The following is a 16,971-nucleotide window of genomic DNA, read 5'->3' as shown; positions in this document are numbered from 1 at the left end:
CGTTTAGAAAACAAAAGTCCAACTAGGTTCCCTCCTTCCCTGGCCCAAAATAACCCCCATGTGTCAAATGAGATAGCAGGACTTGCCCCCTTAATGCTTACATTTAATTTAAATTTTTTAGCACAACATTGGAGATTGACTCTAAATCAGCAACAAAAAATATATATTTACAATATTTCTCCGAAAAACAAAAAAACACAACCAAACCCTTTAAACATAGTGACTTTAGGAGTTTTATTTATGGAGCAGTTATTTTTTTAATCACCAAGTGATTTTATATTATATATATATAAATTTTCTTCCTTTCCTTTGTGGTTTTTCGCCCCGGTGCTCGGAAAGATGGAGGCGGGGTGTCTGGCCCTGCGGTCTGAGGAGGGCAGGCTCTCCTGGCAAGGCCACATCTCAGAGCAGATTGCAGGAAATGCGATGGGACTCCCGGGATCCTCTGTCCCCAGAGACATTTCTGTCCTCCACACGGACCAACCCTCACCTCTAAAAACCGTTTGCCCCCTTCCAGTCCCAGAGATAAAGGAAACCCGGCAAGGGCATAGGTCCAACTGCTGCCACTCCTGGGCTCCCTTTCCTGCTGACCAATTTACGTGCACGGTAAAAATGCTTGTTTTTCCAAACCAAAAACAAACCAAAATTAAAACCAAAACCCCAAAAAACCCAAACCATCAGCTTGGAAATTTCTGTGGATGAAATGTCCCAAAGTCAGAGGCACTCTCCCGGCACAATCCCTGCTCTGAGGGGGTCTCTCCACCTCCCCTTTTATAAAAAGACAACAAAACAAAACAATCTTTTCAGTACTTTCCACAGGAGCAACCAAAAAAAGGCAGGAAGCTTCCAATTATAGGTCATTAACAATAATATTAATAAGGTTTTTGCTCAATACCCAGGGTTCTTTACAGAGAAGTTCCCCTAACTGAGGCACTCTGGAATAAGTCACTGGCATTTCCTCAAAGTTTCAGCCCCAGGTTACTGGGGCCTGGAGACCGATGGAAGGGGCAGAGGGTCGTGGGAGCAGACTGCTGCTTTTAAGGAGCAGCCAAGAGAATCAGCAGATTGGAAGAAACAGACACAATGCCACCCCTTACCAGGACCCAGTTTTCTCTCAGGAGGCCAGTCAATGCCAGGGTCAAAGCTGGGCTAGGTGGCAAAGAGGGGGCCCCTCTGCCTCTATTGCTTTGGAAGTGGCGAGTGTGCAGTTGGCGTCTCTCCTCAAGGTGGCTCACGTTTCAGACCCCCGGGGCCTGGGCTCCGTCCCCTCCCCCTCCCCTGTAGGGTTTCCTCCCCCCGGAGGGTTTTGGGAGGAGGCGAGCCTGAGGCTGGGCTGCAGGAAAGGGGCCAGGAAGGGAGGGGCCGGAGGACGAGAAGGCGGGGCAAGGTTGTGCTATCGCTATCCTCACAGGTGGGGAGCAGAGTGCAAATCCGCATCCGTCCTTTATAAGCTCTTGCCACAGGCTGCTGCTATTGAGCATCTCCTCACACACTTAAATATTGACCCAAAAGAAATTCCGACCTTTCTTTCCTTTTTTTTTTTTTTAAAGTGCAAAAAGCTCTCTGCTGCCCTAGAGAGAGGATCTTTGGACAGGCCGTTCAATGCAAAGTAAAAGGGGGCAGCTGATGGGGCTCAACACAGGGCGGTGGGGTGGGAGACACCATGCTCCCCTCCCTCCCTCCCTCCACACACACGTGTAATACACTCAGCCACACACACAGAGGCACATGCACACCCCCTTCCACGGCTGCAGGCAGAGGGCAGGTGACTGGCTTCAAAGCAGGACCCCCCTCCCCCCCACAAGGTGCCAGATCAGTGAGCCACTGGGGCTAAACACAGGCCTGGGCTCTGGGGGCTACACCCACTGGAGACCCAGAGCCTGCTGGGAGGCAGGTGGGACCGAGCCCAGCTCTCTGCTCTCCCCAGCCGGGGGATATCGGCTGCTCCCTCTGAGGACACGCATCCTGGGAAAGTCCTGTCCAGGCAGGAAGGAGGAACATGTGGAAAGGGCAGTGGGAGGCTAACGAGGGAGGGGAACAAGGAGATGGTGCCTGTCTCAGAATCTGCCTAGGAAGCAATAAAATGGGGGTGTCCCTGGGGTACACAGTTCCGGCTCCTCTGAAGAGCTTCAACCCCAATAAGTGCAACAAGGACCTCGTAGAGACTAGCGGGCAAGTCTGGGGTGGGGTAACCTCATTACGTGAACCACCACGAGCATCGGACAGGATCAAGCTACAGGGAGGGGGAGAGCGTGGACACGGATGAGAGGTTTTAGACACCTCAACAGCACCAGTATGATCGGCACGGGTCTAGCCTTCCCGGGGCTGCTGCCGGCCCCTCCTGCATACGTGGGGAGAGTGTGGTAGAGGAGAGACACGCACTGGACACCACAAGGAGAACCTGGCCATGGAGACAGGGCCGCTTTCTTCCCTGGAAATTTGCTCAGAACCAGGCACGGCTAGGGACCACGGATGGGGAGAAGGGCCCCAGGGCCCAGCACAGATGACGGCTGCACAGACACCCCAAACTGAGAGCCTGGCCTCCTGGCCGGTGAGTGAGCGGGCGGGCGGGCAGGCGAGCAAGCGAGCAGGCACCTTGACAGCACAGAGCCTGTGCTTTCCCCTCGGATTCGGATCAATTTGCTTGCTACTCCTTTCTCCTTAGGAGGGAGAGGAGCAGGCAGGTAAGCCTGGTGTCTACCACCCTCTCTGCCCAGCCTGTAGGGAAAGGGCTCAAGGGACAGGAGAGCAGAGAGGGAGTGTGACGCTGGCCTCAGAGCCCGTGCAGGGTCGGGGAGAGAGGCTCTCCTGGCTGGGGAGTCAGGGGAAGATCGGTTTCCTGTTCAGTCTGGGCTGTGTGTGTTTTAGCTGATCTTCTGTATCAGCTTCTCGTCAGACAGGCAGTAGAGACTGTTGATGGACAAGTCTGAGATGAAGTGCTCGCAGGCTTTTCGAGTGATCTGCTTACATCCTCGAAGGTCAATCAAGGTGACATTGGCGATGCGCCGTAGGTAGATCAGGGTCTGGTCTGTCAATTTATTGCAACCTGTGGGGAAAGTGACAACGAGGACGATGCTGGGTACATACTGCCACAGGCGCCTGACTCTGCCGCTCGATTCCCCAGCTCTTTCCTTTAAAATGCTCAGCAAAAGCCCTCTGTATCTTGTAACTACCTGGCTCAGAGACGGGAAGTGCCCCCCGATGCCTCACTCCCTGCACTGCAAAGCTGACCAGGCTGTGGCTGGCAGTTGGCCATGACCTTAGGCATCTGACAACTACTTGGGCCTCCACCCCCATCGGTTAAAACAGAGAGCGAGAAATCAATGTCCTTGTTCAGGTGTGAGGAAACGAGTTAACACAGTTCGGTCAACAGACCCAAGTTCATTGTTTTACTGGTCACGTTCCAGGGAGGGCTGGGCCCTCCAGGAGGCACGGGGTACCGTCTGTCATGAAACATCACAGCAGCATACCTGCCATGTTGAGCTCTGTGAGGGAGTAGCGAGTGGAAGACCCGACAGCGGTGAGCAGATTGGAGGACTGATCTGTCAGGTGGCTGCAGTGACTGAGGTCGAGTCGAGAAAGGAGGGGCATGTGGCGAATGATGAGGCGAAGTGTGGCGTCTGTGATGTCAAGGCCTGCCAGCCGGAAGTCAGTCATGTTCCGGAGCTTGCTGCGATTGTCCTGACCTGCACAGAAAAGAACCTAGGTCAAAACTCTTAACTCTGGTCCAGCTCCAAAGCCTCAGGCAGCTTCAGCTCCTTCCTGGCCAGGCCTTCTTGCAGCGGTTGAGCGAACTGCCCACACCCAGCCCTGCCTGTAGTGAGCAGTGTGTGGGGGCAGTTTCTAGGAAACCAGACACGTTTTCTTTCTTCCCAGCTGCTAGATTATGCCTCACTTATAGAGCAAAAGGGTATGTGTGGAATGCTCCACCCCTTTCCACACTCCCACACTTTTTTAGACCATAATGCAAACAGCTTTCAATGTTCCACCTCAACCATGAAGCCTTCCCGGCCTTCCTCAGGATTATACTCTCTGGGCCCCAAACTCCAATACCCCTGAGACGGAGTAGTCCCTCCTTTATCTGCAGGCAGGTAACTGGCTGTAAATAGCTAACCTTGAGTCCATTGCTCTGTTCTCCATTTGCACTCATCCACAGCATCATTTGTAACACTTTTTTAGTTTCTGAGGACAAAGTCTGTCGAAAGACAAAGCTACCCTCAGGTGACCACAGAGAAGTCAGGCCCAGAGCACACCTGGTTTATCAGCCGGTGGAGTCAGCAAGTCCCGAATTTGAGGGTCCTTGATTCCCACTGCCCACCGAAGATCAAGGGTCCTGAGAAGGGGGCAGCTGGAGGTGCTGAGGGCAGAGACTGCAGACCAGGAACAGCCCGCTAGGAGGAGGTCTTTCAGTCCTGCAGCGGGAAGAAACAGACATGCAATCGTATACTCTATCAGCACATCCAAAGCCTCAACGACGAGCTGATGTGACCACGGTAAAATGGATTCTCAGTCTAGAAATCCAGTTCAAAAATTCCTATGGTCTCCTATATGACATCTTCTAGCTTTGGTGGTAAAACCAATTACTTCGTTCCTATAGGAGCAATGTAGTATGCGAGACACTGTCTTCCCAAGACCTCAAAATGCTGAGGGGAACAAAGCATTCTAAGGGGCTGATCATGGCAACATCTTACTCAAATCTCTTCAGTGGTTGTGTTGAGAAGACCCATTCTCTTCATTGTCCGGGGCAATGATTGGCTAGTCCAGCTAGTCTGGGGTGCCGCCTGGGGACTGGCAGTTAAGGTGGCCCTGGGTGAATCCCTTGTTAAGCAGAAAGACAACAATGGAATGGGACTGTTGCCCTAAATTGCCCTAAAGCAGTTTTAAGCACTGCCTGTAACTCAGCTTTCCCTGCCTGCTCACCTGGCAGTCTATTGACGAGCCACGTCAGTTGTTTTTTGGAGATGTTGGTCCAACTGAGGTCCAGGCTAACTGGTTGCCTCTTGATGATGCCACTGAGGGCCTGGGGTACAATAGCCTTACACCTACTCAAGTCAATTTTTGTCCAAAGTCTCTTGTCGCAGCACCTGTGACAGAAGGAGAGAACACTAGCCGTCAATGTGATACTCCTTGTCAGAGGAGCTCCCATCAAAGGGTACTGCAGGCTTCTAGAAAACACAGAGCACCTGGAGTGTCACCCTCCCCAGGTTCTTCTATAAGCAGACAAGGATCATGCCCTGCTGGGTTTTTTTTTGTTTGTTTTTGTTTTTTCAATCCTCAGACAAAAGGGCCTGTCCTCTATGGCAGCCCTACAGGTTAAGTAGTAGGCAACTTGACCAGTTCACTGATTTACTTTGGAAGGGCTGGGAATACAGCGCAGTGGTTAGGAACACATGACAAACAGTATACTATACTCTCTCATGTGCATTAAAATGGTATGGCTCCCCAAAGTGTACATAAGGAATTATTTAAAAAATTGACTTCCTGCTGCCTGAAGCCTTAGGCTTGCCTTCATTCTCTCCTTTGTCAGTCATACCCAGCTGCCTGAGATGCAGGCGTTCCTCAGCATATCTACAGTCAGTCCTCCTTTAAGCTCTAGAAAGAGCCCACTACTGTATCAGGCAGAAAGAGGCTCTTTATTATCAGGCCTGGAGAGTCTTCTTCCCATCTTGCGTTTTTGCCTCAGGGCTATCTTTATATTCTCTGGTCCAGTCCAGACCAGAACTGAAAGCGAAAGGCCTGCCTTTCCACTGCAATCTACAGTCCACAGGCCACAAATAGCACTGCAACATGCAGGCTTCTGTTTAATATTTTACAGCCCCTGCCTCCCAGCCCGGCTCAGAGTCTGGTTGGCAGGGGAAGGGAGACAGCACATAATGGCAGTCTTATGTGGCTCAGCCTGGAAACTGAGGAATAGAGCCAGGCAGGCCCACTAGCTCTACAAAGAGAAAATATTAGGAGAATTTGGGTAGATCACATATTAATTCAGATTTGGGAAATAAAACTAGTGTTTGTAAAGAATGAGGTCTTTATTTAAAGACTGAAAATATTTCACCAGTGGCACATAAGACTTCTATGGCAGAAACAAGCTGCTTATGATAGAGCAGTGTATCAGAAGCCCCTGGAAAAAGCGTTAAAAACAGTTTGCTTGGCTCCACCCCCAAAGCTCTGACTCAGGCCATATTGAAACGGACCCTGAGAATCTGCGTTTCTAACATGACCCCAGGTAATGCCAGTGGTCCAAGCATCACCCTTTTGAGAAGAAATGGTAGGTCTTATTGGGATAAGAACAAACAACTGGAAAACTGTGGAAACATTCAAATTTTTTGAAAAGCATGTCCACCCCTTTCATTAGATGGAGAGGTAATTGAGGCAGGGGCTTAAAAGCAGTCATGTGTGTCACCAATAACAGTGACTATCACATCATCACAGGCTCTCAGCAGATGGGTGATGAGTGCAGCTTACTTGAGGGGGAAAACTGTCGCAGCTCCGTGGACTGAAGTTTCAGCACAAACTATATAAATCCATCCCCCAGATCAGTTTCATATGTTCAGTAAAAAGAGAGATGGGAAAGGTCGGAGCAGGGAGAGGAAGCAAAGGGCCACATTCCCCTGAAGGGCCACACCTATAGGCACGACTGGCCACAAATATAACAGGACCCACTGTCTAGGGAACAGACAGAGTGGATTCAATCCTTTAAGACCCAGCAAGCCTCCAGATGCCAGGACGCATGCAGTTCTCTTATGGAAAACCTGCCACCTGCTCCCATACCCCTATTCCTGATCCCTGTATCCCTGCTCACCATTTATACCACGTCTTGCACACTCGCATACATTCACAAAGTTCTCTGCGGCTGAGGTAGCGGAAGACAGACATCCAGACCTCCCGCTGCATCCAGCTTTCGTCTCCATCCTGAGCCCAACTGCCCCGGCCATTCAGCCTGGCTGCACCCCCCTCCTCTGCACTGTCATCTTCCTCCTCCTCCTCCTCCTCTTCCTCCTCCTCTCCCCCCAGCCCCTCCTCATCCCCACGCTGGGGGGTTCGGGCTGGGCAGTGCTGTACTAGCACGCGGGGGGAATGGCGAAGGTTGGCAGAGGAGGCCGTGATGGCCTGCAGCTTGGGCACAATGGATGTCCCGTGGAGCTCTTTGGTGGGCCTCTGTAGCGTGACAGTGAGGTACGATCCCCGGATCTTGGCTTTCTCAACTTCAGACAGCTCCTTTTTGCCGCTGGGATTGTTCTCCTTTTCCCGTACCATGGTGCGCTCTGTGGCCTGCAGCCGCAGCAACTGCCGCCGTTTGAAGCGCTCATCCCGGCTGGCACTGTGGTGGTCGCTGGGGCCAGCCCCAGGGGATGACCGAGTCACCATACCCCGAGGGGAAACCGGGTCATGGATGAGCTGTAGCATAGAAGTGGGTGAGTGAGGCGGGGGCGTGAGGGGCTCGTCGCAGCTCCGCAGGGGCCGCAGGACTTTGGCTTGCACGGATTCTTCATCGCTCTCTTCCATTTTCCGCTTCTGCAAAACAGGCCCCCAAAAAGCCACATCAGTGCTTTCTCCAAAACCCTCTACATTTACGGGGTGAGCCTCACTACTACTCTCAGGAGACTAGAGAAAAGACAGATCACCGCTCGTCTATGGGGAAAGGGGTACCTGCATGCTACAGGGTGGTCACCTCCTCAGAGTCTAGTCTGCAATCTGCCTGGATCAGCAACCGAGCTCAAGTCTGTGCTGAGAAAGCTGATTACAGAACAAAACCCTTAAAATAGGTCACTTGGGAAATCTACCTGTGACAAAAAGGTCTGTGTTCAAGTATAGAGGAGTGAGATCCAAATTTGGGCTGCACGATTCCACAGCCCACCTTATTCATCTCTTGCCCCAATTTCTGGATTATAATTCCCTGGATAAAGACACGCTTTAAAGAGGCCACAACTTTACCCCTATGCAATCTGACCGTTTTTAGTTCTATCTCTAATTTAACTCCTTCACCCAGGAGATGCTTTTGATAGAAGAGAGATGCCTGTGGTAGAAGAAAAGCAGTCTACATATACCATTTAAACTAGAACACAGAATCTGACAGAAGTAAACACCACTTTTAGCTCCACTGGTGTCTGAGCTGGACTCCACCAGGCTGCTTCTTCCACTCAGCACCCTACCCTACCCTTAGAGACCAACTGCATGGAATATAAAGCAGAGAATGAGAACCTCTGAGGAACCACACTGCTCCAAAGGAATCTACTCTGGATGAAAAAGAATTTTGGTTCAGTGAAGCTGACATTCCATAAAGGTCCACGACCTCATCCTACGCCACTTGTCTCCCTCTGGGGCCACCATGACGCCGCCGTGATGAGGCTGCACCAGTGTTCCACTAGGGATCAGTGAGCAGTGGTTCACATTTTCCTCAAGGAGATGGTTTCTGTCCCTCAGCAACAAGCCTGCTCCCTTTCCTCTACATTCATAGGGCACCGTGGTTGGAAGAGAATGACTACCTTGTGGGTGCTGGCTTTTGGTTTTTACAATGCAAGAAGGCAATACTAACGTACAGCCACCTGGGGCACCCGGGTGGCTCAGTCAGTCAAGCATCTGACTCTTGGTTTCGGTTCAGGTCATGATCTCATGGTTCGTGGGTTCGGGCCCTGCGTCAGGCTCTGTGTTCACAGCACGGAGTCTGCTGGGGATTCTCTCCCTCCCCCCCACCCCCTGCCCCTCTCCAACTTGTGTGCACACATGTGCTCTCTCCCTCTCTCTCAAAATAAATAAACTTAAAAAAGATAAAATGAGGCATCTGTCCCCCTACCTGCTGTGGCAGGGAGGCAAACACCACCACTACTGCCTCCACTGTCGTCAGTGAAGAGAAAATGTTTAAGAACCCCTAGTTTAAGAACTTGGGATAAGGAGAACTTCAGCACTAGTCCACTCTAGAAATCCCTGCCCTTCAAAGATATATAGAATGAAAATTCAGTCACCTCAGTACCCAAGTGGGAAGAAACAGACAGACCAGGAAACTTGTCCCTACTCCAGTGCAATGCGCCTGGAGGAGACCACTGGGCCTGGATGGCTGCCACTAGGCCAGCTGCCTCCTCTGTCTGTGCCCTCAACAGGTCTTATTCCTCCTGGCCTGATCAACCAGAGTCCTCTTGGCCCTTTGGTATTACCCATCAGGCCAGCAATGTCAGCTACTCAGGGCCAAGGTCATGGCACTGGTCCCCTTGCAGGGAGGGGCTGCCTGTGTAGGGCACAAGGGTAGGGTTTTCTGTAGGGCCATAAAGGTGAAGAGGACAAAAATGTGAGCCCGCTTAACTGGAAACTCCGGCACACCACTGTATTTACTAGCTGCCTCAGGTCACTGCCTTCCCTCTAGTTTCATTCCTCAGGAGCAACCGTGCTCGCCTCACTGCCCTCCTCACACAGCCTAGCTATGCTGCCCCTTTTTCTAGGGTCTCAGAGTGTAAGAGGACCTCAGCAATTTGCAGACCCCAAGTGGAACAATATTCAGTAACACAAAAACTCAAACAAAAGAAAAACAAATAATTAACCGAAGAGGGGGGAAAAAAGTTATCAAACAAAATACAAAATCATCTCCACAGTCAGAAAAACCATGCGAACAAAGACGCAAAGGCAAACAGACTCTAGCCATCCCCTAAGCTGGACGTTTCTTTTCTTCTCCGGTGCAGTCTGGATAAAGCTTCCTTACCTGGGCTTTCTCTGAGTTGTCCTCCTGGTAGCACTTTGGACACTCCCAGCAATTTGGCAATTCCTCATTAAGCAACCCCTCTCCATCCATCTAGAGGAAGACAGAGATGTTAAAAATCTGTCTCATTAAAAAAAAAAAAAAAAAAAAAGCCTGTTTCTTAAGGCTCCTTTATCAAACAATAACAGCCACATGGTTGGGAAGAACCTGGAAGTTTTACCCATTTGTAAACACATCGGCCCATCGGGGAGAAAAACCGAGTCATTCAGCCCCACTCCTAGCCACTAGGAGACCGGTCACCTTCACTCTTGGTTACTTGATCAAAGTTAGATTCCACGAGGAGATTCCCAAGAGTCTGCGTCAATCTGGGGTCTGCAGACTTCTATATGCATCTTTCCCGACACATTTATTTTCTTGAGCATCTCATGCCTCTCTGCTAAAGGAACTGACCACACTATTCAGAATGGTGCCAGACCTCATCTTGATAGTGGGGCATAGTAATTATGATTGCTTGGGTTCAGAGACTGTAGCCTAGTCTCTGTGACTCTGTTCTCAACTGTACAGTGCGCATAAATACTCCTATAAGGGTGTGGTGAGGATTAAATGAATTACTTGTTAAATAATGTGTTTAGATAAAAGCTTGACATATAGTAAATGCTTCGTTTATCAGCATGGAGAGGATACCTTAATTTTACTGATCTTATGATGCATATTTTTTTCACATTTGAATATTTCTAAAATTGAGCTGCTTCTCACAATTAACTGTATCTTACAATCATTGTCAGCCAGGTGGCAGTCGTGATATAGCTGACACCTTTGGAAAAATCGACAAAGTACCAGCACCAATGCCCTTTAAAGAATGAAGTAACAGGGTAGACCCAACTTCACAGGGCTATCTTAAAAGATGTAAACAAGAGAATGCATATAAAACAATGGTTGTCCACCCCAGCCACATATTAGTATCACTTAAGGAGCTCTGGCGCATACTTAGGCCCAGGGCCCATGCTTAAAGATTTGATGCTACCTCCTAAAGACTGTATCAGCTTCCCTATCACTTTTTCTTTCCTTTTAAGATTTTTTTTAGGGGCGCCTGGGTGGCGCAGTCGGTTAAGCGTCCGACTTCAGCCAGGTCACGATCTCGCGGTCCGTGAGTTCGAGCCCCGCGTCAGGCTCTGGGCCGATGGCTCGGAGCCTGGAGCCTGTTTCCGATTCTGTGTCTCCCTCTCTCTCTGCCCCTCCCCCGTTCATGCTCTGTCTCTCTCTGTCCCAAAAATAAATAAAAAACGTTGAAAAAAAAATTAAAAAAAAAAAAAAAAAGATTTTTTTTTTAGAGAGAGTGAGCGAGTGCACACATGAGCAGGTGAAGAGTGGCGGGGGGGGGGCGGGGGGGGGAGAGAGAGAGAGAGAGAGAGGGGAGAGAGAGAGAGAGAGAGGGGGGGGAGAGGGGGAGAGGGGGAGAGAGGGGGAGAGAGGGGGAGAGGGGGAGAGAGGGAGAGAGAGGGAGAGAGGGAGAGAAGGAGAGAGGGAGAGAGAGGGAGAGAGAGGGAGAGAGAGGGAGAGAGAGGGAGAGAGAGGGAGAGAGAGGGAGAGAGAGGGAGAGAGAGGGAGAGAGAGAGGAGAGAGGGAGAGAGAGGGAGAGAGAGAGAAAGGGAGAGAGGGAGAGAGAGGGAGAGAGGGAGAGAGAGGGAGAGAGGGAGAGAGGGAGAGAGGGAGAGAGGGAGAGAGAGAGGGAAAGAATCTTAAGCAGGCTCCACGTTCTGTGCAGAGCTGGACTCGGGGCTTGATCCCACGACCCTGGGATCATAGCCTGAGCCGACTGAGCCACCTTAGGTGCCCCTCTATCATTTTCTCTTTTTTTTTTTTACTTGAACTCCCAATCTGTGACATCATGACCTGAGCCAAAACCAAGAGTCAGATGCTTAACTGATTGAGCCACCCAGGCACAACCTCTATCATTTTTTCTTAAAGGCCCTCAAGTGTGAACCAAGCCTGATACACTCATTAAACGTTAGCTGATACTATTACTCTAACCATCTTTCAGGAACTGACATCCAGAGATACAGTCAAGTACACAGGAGAGATGCTTAAAGGCACAAGGCATTCCCAAATAGACCAGGCAGTTCCATGATAGCCTGGGGACTCCAAACACACTCTATGGAGGCCAGACCGCAAGCTCCATGAGGGCAGGGAACGGGACTATTATTCTGTGTCCGAGACTATCCTCAGGGTCGAGCCAGTGGCTGACACACAGCATAGACCATGAATCAAGGACAGATGTTAGACCACTACATAGCCCATTGCTGATGGTCCAGATCGGGGATTCCCACCCTCCTCTGCTCCACTCAGTACCTGAGACCTTAGGGGCCCCTTTGGCCTCTCCTCACCTGGAGGCAGCCAGGATGAACAATCTCGTTGCAGATACAGCATTCCATAAGTTTCTTCTCGAAGTCCTGTGTCTCCTCATTTTGATCCACCTCTCCACAGAGGGAACATGTGACTGAGTGAGGCAGTCTGGGCTACAAGAGGACAAAGACAGAAACCAAGAAAAGAGCAGACTTAGATCCTTATCAGTTTAGCTTCCCTTTAACTGAAGACGAGTGCTTTGCTTCCTCTAATTCTCCTGGGAACACTTAGGGAGCAAGGAAACCAGGTGGAGAAGAGAGGTTTCTGGTAGGAAAACTAGATGAGAAAGAGGATAGGGAGAGTGAACCAGCTGAGAACTAGAGACTGACAGAGACCAGTTTATTTTCACCAGTCTATCCCAGGCCTCCCAGGTCCTTCCTTTCTAATCCAGTTAAAGAGGGGACAAGAAGCAGTGATTTGCCCTTGAAACACTGCTCCCTCATTTGAAAACTGGGCGAGCAAGGCTGAAAGGTTAAATGGGATCATTTTTAGTGTGAGGTATCTTCCTTCTGAACTCAGAGAGAAATGGGGCAAAACAAAGCAAGCCAAAGAGAGAGAGAGTAACTTCTCCTTTCCATCTCTGAAGGCTCTACCACCCTCTACTACCTGTGTTTCAGTCCTTTTGGCACCACCCCTCCCCCAAGCTCTGTATCCAGCAGACCACTTACTGCCAAGCACTGCCGAAGGACACACGACTGCTTCATGCGACCAGGCCCCCCGAACTTCTTCATGTCCCTGCAGTAGTGGCAGACACCACACTCTCCTTGCACACAGGCTTTGCATTTTCGACAGCGCACTCGTCTCCGCCGGGCTCCTGACACTATGGGGGAGGCAGCGGCCGGCCTCACAGGTGTTAACCGAGGAGCTGGTTTCATAGTGTGAGGCTTTGTGATGGGGATGGTAGGAACCCGCACCTTTGGCCGGGTGGGGAATTTAAGCTAGAAAGAGAAAGCGGTGAGGTCAAATATATCAAGTAGCTTTAAGGACTGGAGGGGGCAGAAGATCACAAGGCTTGGCAAACTATGGCCCGTGGGCAGATCTGCCCACTGCCTGTTTGTACATGAAATTTGACTGGAGTACCATGATGTTCATTTGTTTTCTGTCTGGTCTATGGCTGCTTTCACTTGCAATGACAGAGTGGAGAAGTTGCCGACAGAGACTGCGTGGCCTGCGAAACCTAAAATATTTATTGATTTTACTCTACTTATCACCTACGTATTACCTTCAAAGACAAGGTTTGCCAGTCCCTTCAGGCTATCTACTTCAGTCACGTCCCTCTCACTCTGCTGAGCTGTGAGATTCACCCCTCCCTGAGGCTTTCTATGTACCAAATGTCATTCCAGGGACCCTCCAATATTTCCCTATCCTGGATATTACTACTCAGAAGATACTCCTAAAGATGACGATAAACTACTTGAGGGCGAGATGAATCTTGCTCATTTCTTTATTACTCTGAGTCTGGTACATAACAGACACTCCAGTAAAATACATCCCTCAGGTATACGTTTAAAATTTTAGTGCTTGTATTTGTCCAGCTGGTGATCTTTTCAAGAACAAGGACTGGGTCTTTCAGTTTTTTCCGCGGTGCCTCAAACATGTTCCTGACACAAAACATTGAACAGCCAGAGATGCCTAAACTGTTCTGAGGCAGTCTCATGTGGTCAAGCCCAGGCCAAGTGGGACTCCTCCACCCTGGTAGTAAGAAGTGGTTCTTTAAGACATCTTTCACAGCTATTCACCTAAACACTCCTGGAATGTGATGGCTCTGCAAATTTCAACCGGGGAAAACCAAAGAAGGGCCTACGTATTTGCCAGACCCATGGGCCCTTACGTTTTATTTGATAAATAACCTTGACAAAGGACAATATGGGAAAAATTACACAGGACCTAACTGAAGAGGCATGAAAATTCATACCTGACAATTTATTAGCTTACAGGTGATCCCTTTCCTTCTCTTTTTGATACTGAAAAATCCAAATGAAGGGGAATCTTGAGTGTACACTCAGGCCATCATAGAAATACTCCAGCCATTTGAATATGTATGTAATTATTTTAACTAGTTTTAAAAAATATCTGAAAATGACCGAATCACTGGGCCAGAAGGATAGGAACTGATCCATTCTGGTGAACAAATGCACACTTTTGCATCCAAACCTGGAGGCAGGTTTCTGGTTTGATAGTTCCGTTAACAGAGTCACCTCTAAAGATAGCCAATTACCCTGACCTAAGAGTTAAAACAGAACTGAGTAATGATTTTCTGTCAGTTCATATTAATGCACCAAAAGCTGTCTGCCTCTAGTTGTTCTTTTTCTTCCCGGAATGGGGATGGTCGGCTAGCAAAATGCTTCAGCAGCCTGAAGATAAGAACAATAGTTTCTTACCTTATCCCTTTTTGGCCACTGTACTATAGGGACTCCAGTGAGGGCTAACTTGGGATCGCTGTTGGCAAGCTCCTCCAGCAAAATCTAAGGGCAGAATAGGATAGAAGAGGGGGGAAGAAAAGCAGGACACAGTGAACAAAGAGCCAACCACTCCCAACAGCATCCAGACTTAGCCTCGGTCCCCACAAGCGACATGGGAAGGGCAGGCTGGCAGCTGTGTTTTCCCTTCATTTAGAGACTCACTGCCAAACAAATAAATTGAAGATGAAAGAGAAAACTCAAACTACTGTAGTACTATCAAGACTTTGAATTTACCTTTGCTCCCAACCCCGTACCTGCATACTCACTGTACTGTTAATACGTATGCTGAAGTAACTAGCTCTGGGGCGACAAGTGTTACTTGGCACACAGTTCTATACATGGCAGTAAAACTTTATATTGCCCCCTTACTTTTCAACACCAGTGACAATTATCAAGAAGTACTGCTTTCATTTTGCAGATCTCAGCAAAGTGGCAAAAAAGATTGGCTAATACTTAATTAATAATATGAACAGAACAACAATCTTAATGTCTTGATTCAACCCAGAGCTCTGTTCTTCTAAGTCTGATTACAGAAATCCCAACTTCAAATTAACCAATCGATTAATCTCTCTCTCTCTCTCTCTCTCTCTCTCACACACACACACACACACACACACACACACACACAAAGTCAATCATTTGGCTTTATTCTGGAATGGAACAGGAACAATTTAGGGGCAACAGTTTTGATGGCTTTAGCCAATCTAGTTTGAATGACTTGAGGACACTGCTACAGTAAGAAACTACCACTTAAGTGAATCATACTGGTTGAGTGTTATTTGGAAGCAAGCCTTTATGTTTTCGACAGAAATTTCTGAATCCTGAACCTTAGAGCAGAAGACGAAATCCCTCTTCCTCTGACCTCATGCGCCCTACAGCAAGGGCAACAGCAAAAGAACACAAATCCAGAAGACAAGTTACGAGATTCCTTTCAGGTTGCCCTACTGTGTACAGGGTGTTAACTGTTTCAGTGTTTCAGTGAACACTCAACTTTGATCCTGGACAATAAGCATGCCTAGGCCATCTTTAATAACCATTTCCATAATCTTGTGGGCTCTGTGCCTAGAGGCCAGGACTTTTTGAAGCATGCGGCACTTCTCTACCAAGGATCATGCTCCAAATTCGAGTTGGGACTCAGAAAGACCCTTTAAAACACCCAGGAAGCTCCTCTACGAAGAACCCCTTTGCCAAGTCTCCAGCTGCCTCTCACCCTCCCCCAAACTGATTTCATTTGCAGACGTTTTATTTACTTCAAGTTGCTATGACATCCTATTCTGAAGTGTCCTGTTTAGCACCGCACAGCGTGGGGGTGAAGAGGCGGGGTGCGGTGCCACGTGGGACTAAGGCTCTGGGACTGGGCTCCAGTTTGGACTCCTAATCTCCCTAGGGTGAAAAATTCAGGTCCATTCAAAACGTGTGCGAGGGAGTGCACAGTTCCCCTCCCCCATGTCTACTGCTGAGGAGCAGGACTCTGCCCATTTCCTCTGCCGCCCCGGAGAGCACTGAGCTGTCCACAAACAGGGACTTTCCACTTTCAGCAAAACAGACCTCACAGAAAGATCCACAATTGTTTAAGAGTAGCAAAAGGAACCTAACCGTTCACCAAAAGCAGTCTAAATCTACCTGCAAGATTTTTTGTGGGGGATAAGGAAAGGTAGGTGGAGAAACTGTGTCTGCGTGGGGGGTGGGGGGCAGCTGTTCACACATATACGACTCTGTTACCGGGGTCTGTGTGGGTGTGGAGGGAAATGCAGATTTCCTTCCAAGCCTTATTTTGTTGGGGCCAGACAACCAAACTCGCCCTGCTTCATCAAAAAAGGCAGACTCCAGCTGAGGCCCTCCAAGAAACCATATAAAGCAGCCACCACCCTTCACCAGAGGGGGTTTGGGACAGGGAGCGGGGGTGGAGTGCGGAAAGGCTGACGCCTATCTAGGCTCCTGGCATTCGGGAGAACATTCAAACACAAGCCCACACCCCACACATCACAGGAAGGGGAAGAGAACAGCGGGCGTCTGGGAAGAGAAGGAAAAAGGATTCCCCAAAGCCAAGAGACCCCATTCAAGAGCACATCCCACCAGGAGAGGGAACAAGTGCAATGACGGCTAGAGCAACACCAAGTAACCTGAGCATTGTCCTGGAGTCCCCTGGTAGGCTGTTCTTCCGCCTCTTCCGCTGAGACAAAGTCCCTACAGTTACACACACCCCGAGCCAGAAAGGGTTTGCCGCCCACCCGCCTGACCTTGCGTTTCTCGTCGCTCTGGAGCTGCTGAAGCTCTTGGTTGAAGTTTCCCCAGCGTCTTTGTTTTGTTTTCTGTATTGGAAGTTGTGCTGAAGGAGTTTAGGTTTTCTGCCTCTAGGAAAATCCTGATTTACTTGAAAATTCTGGAATCTCCCAAAGTACATCAGGCGGGGCAGTCCAG

General features: G+C 49.4%; 1 protein-coding gene across 6 annotated transcripts in view; it reads right to left on the bottom strand.

The window, feature by feature from the left end:
* Positions 1-342: 342 nt before the first annotated feature.
* Positions 343-16,971, bottom strand: part of KDM2A (lysine demethylase 2A) — a 111,975-nt gene continuing 95,346 nt past the window's right edge. For all 6 annotated transcript variants that reach the window (XM_042906557.1, XM_042906552.1, XM_042906554.1 and 3 more), the window contains 9 exons: positions 14,470-14,553; positions 12,757-13,026; positions 12,070-12,201; positions 9,689-9,778; positions 6,800-7,512; positions 4,921-5,084; positions 4,254-4,412; positions 3,471-3,686; positions 343-3,046 (listed from right to left, as the gene is read on the bottom strand). In XM_042906557.1, the coding sequence (XP_042762491.1) occupies positions 2,865-3,046; positions 3,471-3,686; positions 4,254-4,412; positions 4,921-5,084; positions 6,800-7,512; positions 9,689-9,778; positions 12,070-12,201; positions 12,757-13,026; positions 14,470-14,553 (2,010 nt within the window). In that variant the 3' untranslated portion in view covers positions 343-2,864. The remainder of the gene's footprint in view (positions 3,047-3,470; positions 3,687-4,253; positions 4,413-4,920; positions 5,085-6,799; positions 7,513-9,688; positions 9,779-12,069; positions 12,202-12,756; positions 13,027-14,469; positions 14,554-16,971) is intronic.

This window comes from Panthera leo, chromosome D1 (assembly GCF_018350215.1).
Source record: "Panthera leo isolate Ple1 chromosome D1, P.leo_Ple1_pat1.1, whole genome shotgun sequence".
NCBI classification, from domain to species: Eukaryota; Metazoa; Chordata; class Mammalia; order Carnivora; family Felidae; genus Panthera; species Panthera leo.
Note: the sequence above shows the minus strand (reverse complement) of the source record. Positions and strands in the feature narration are given on the sequence as shown.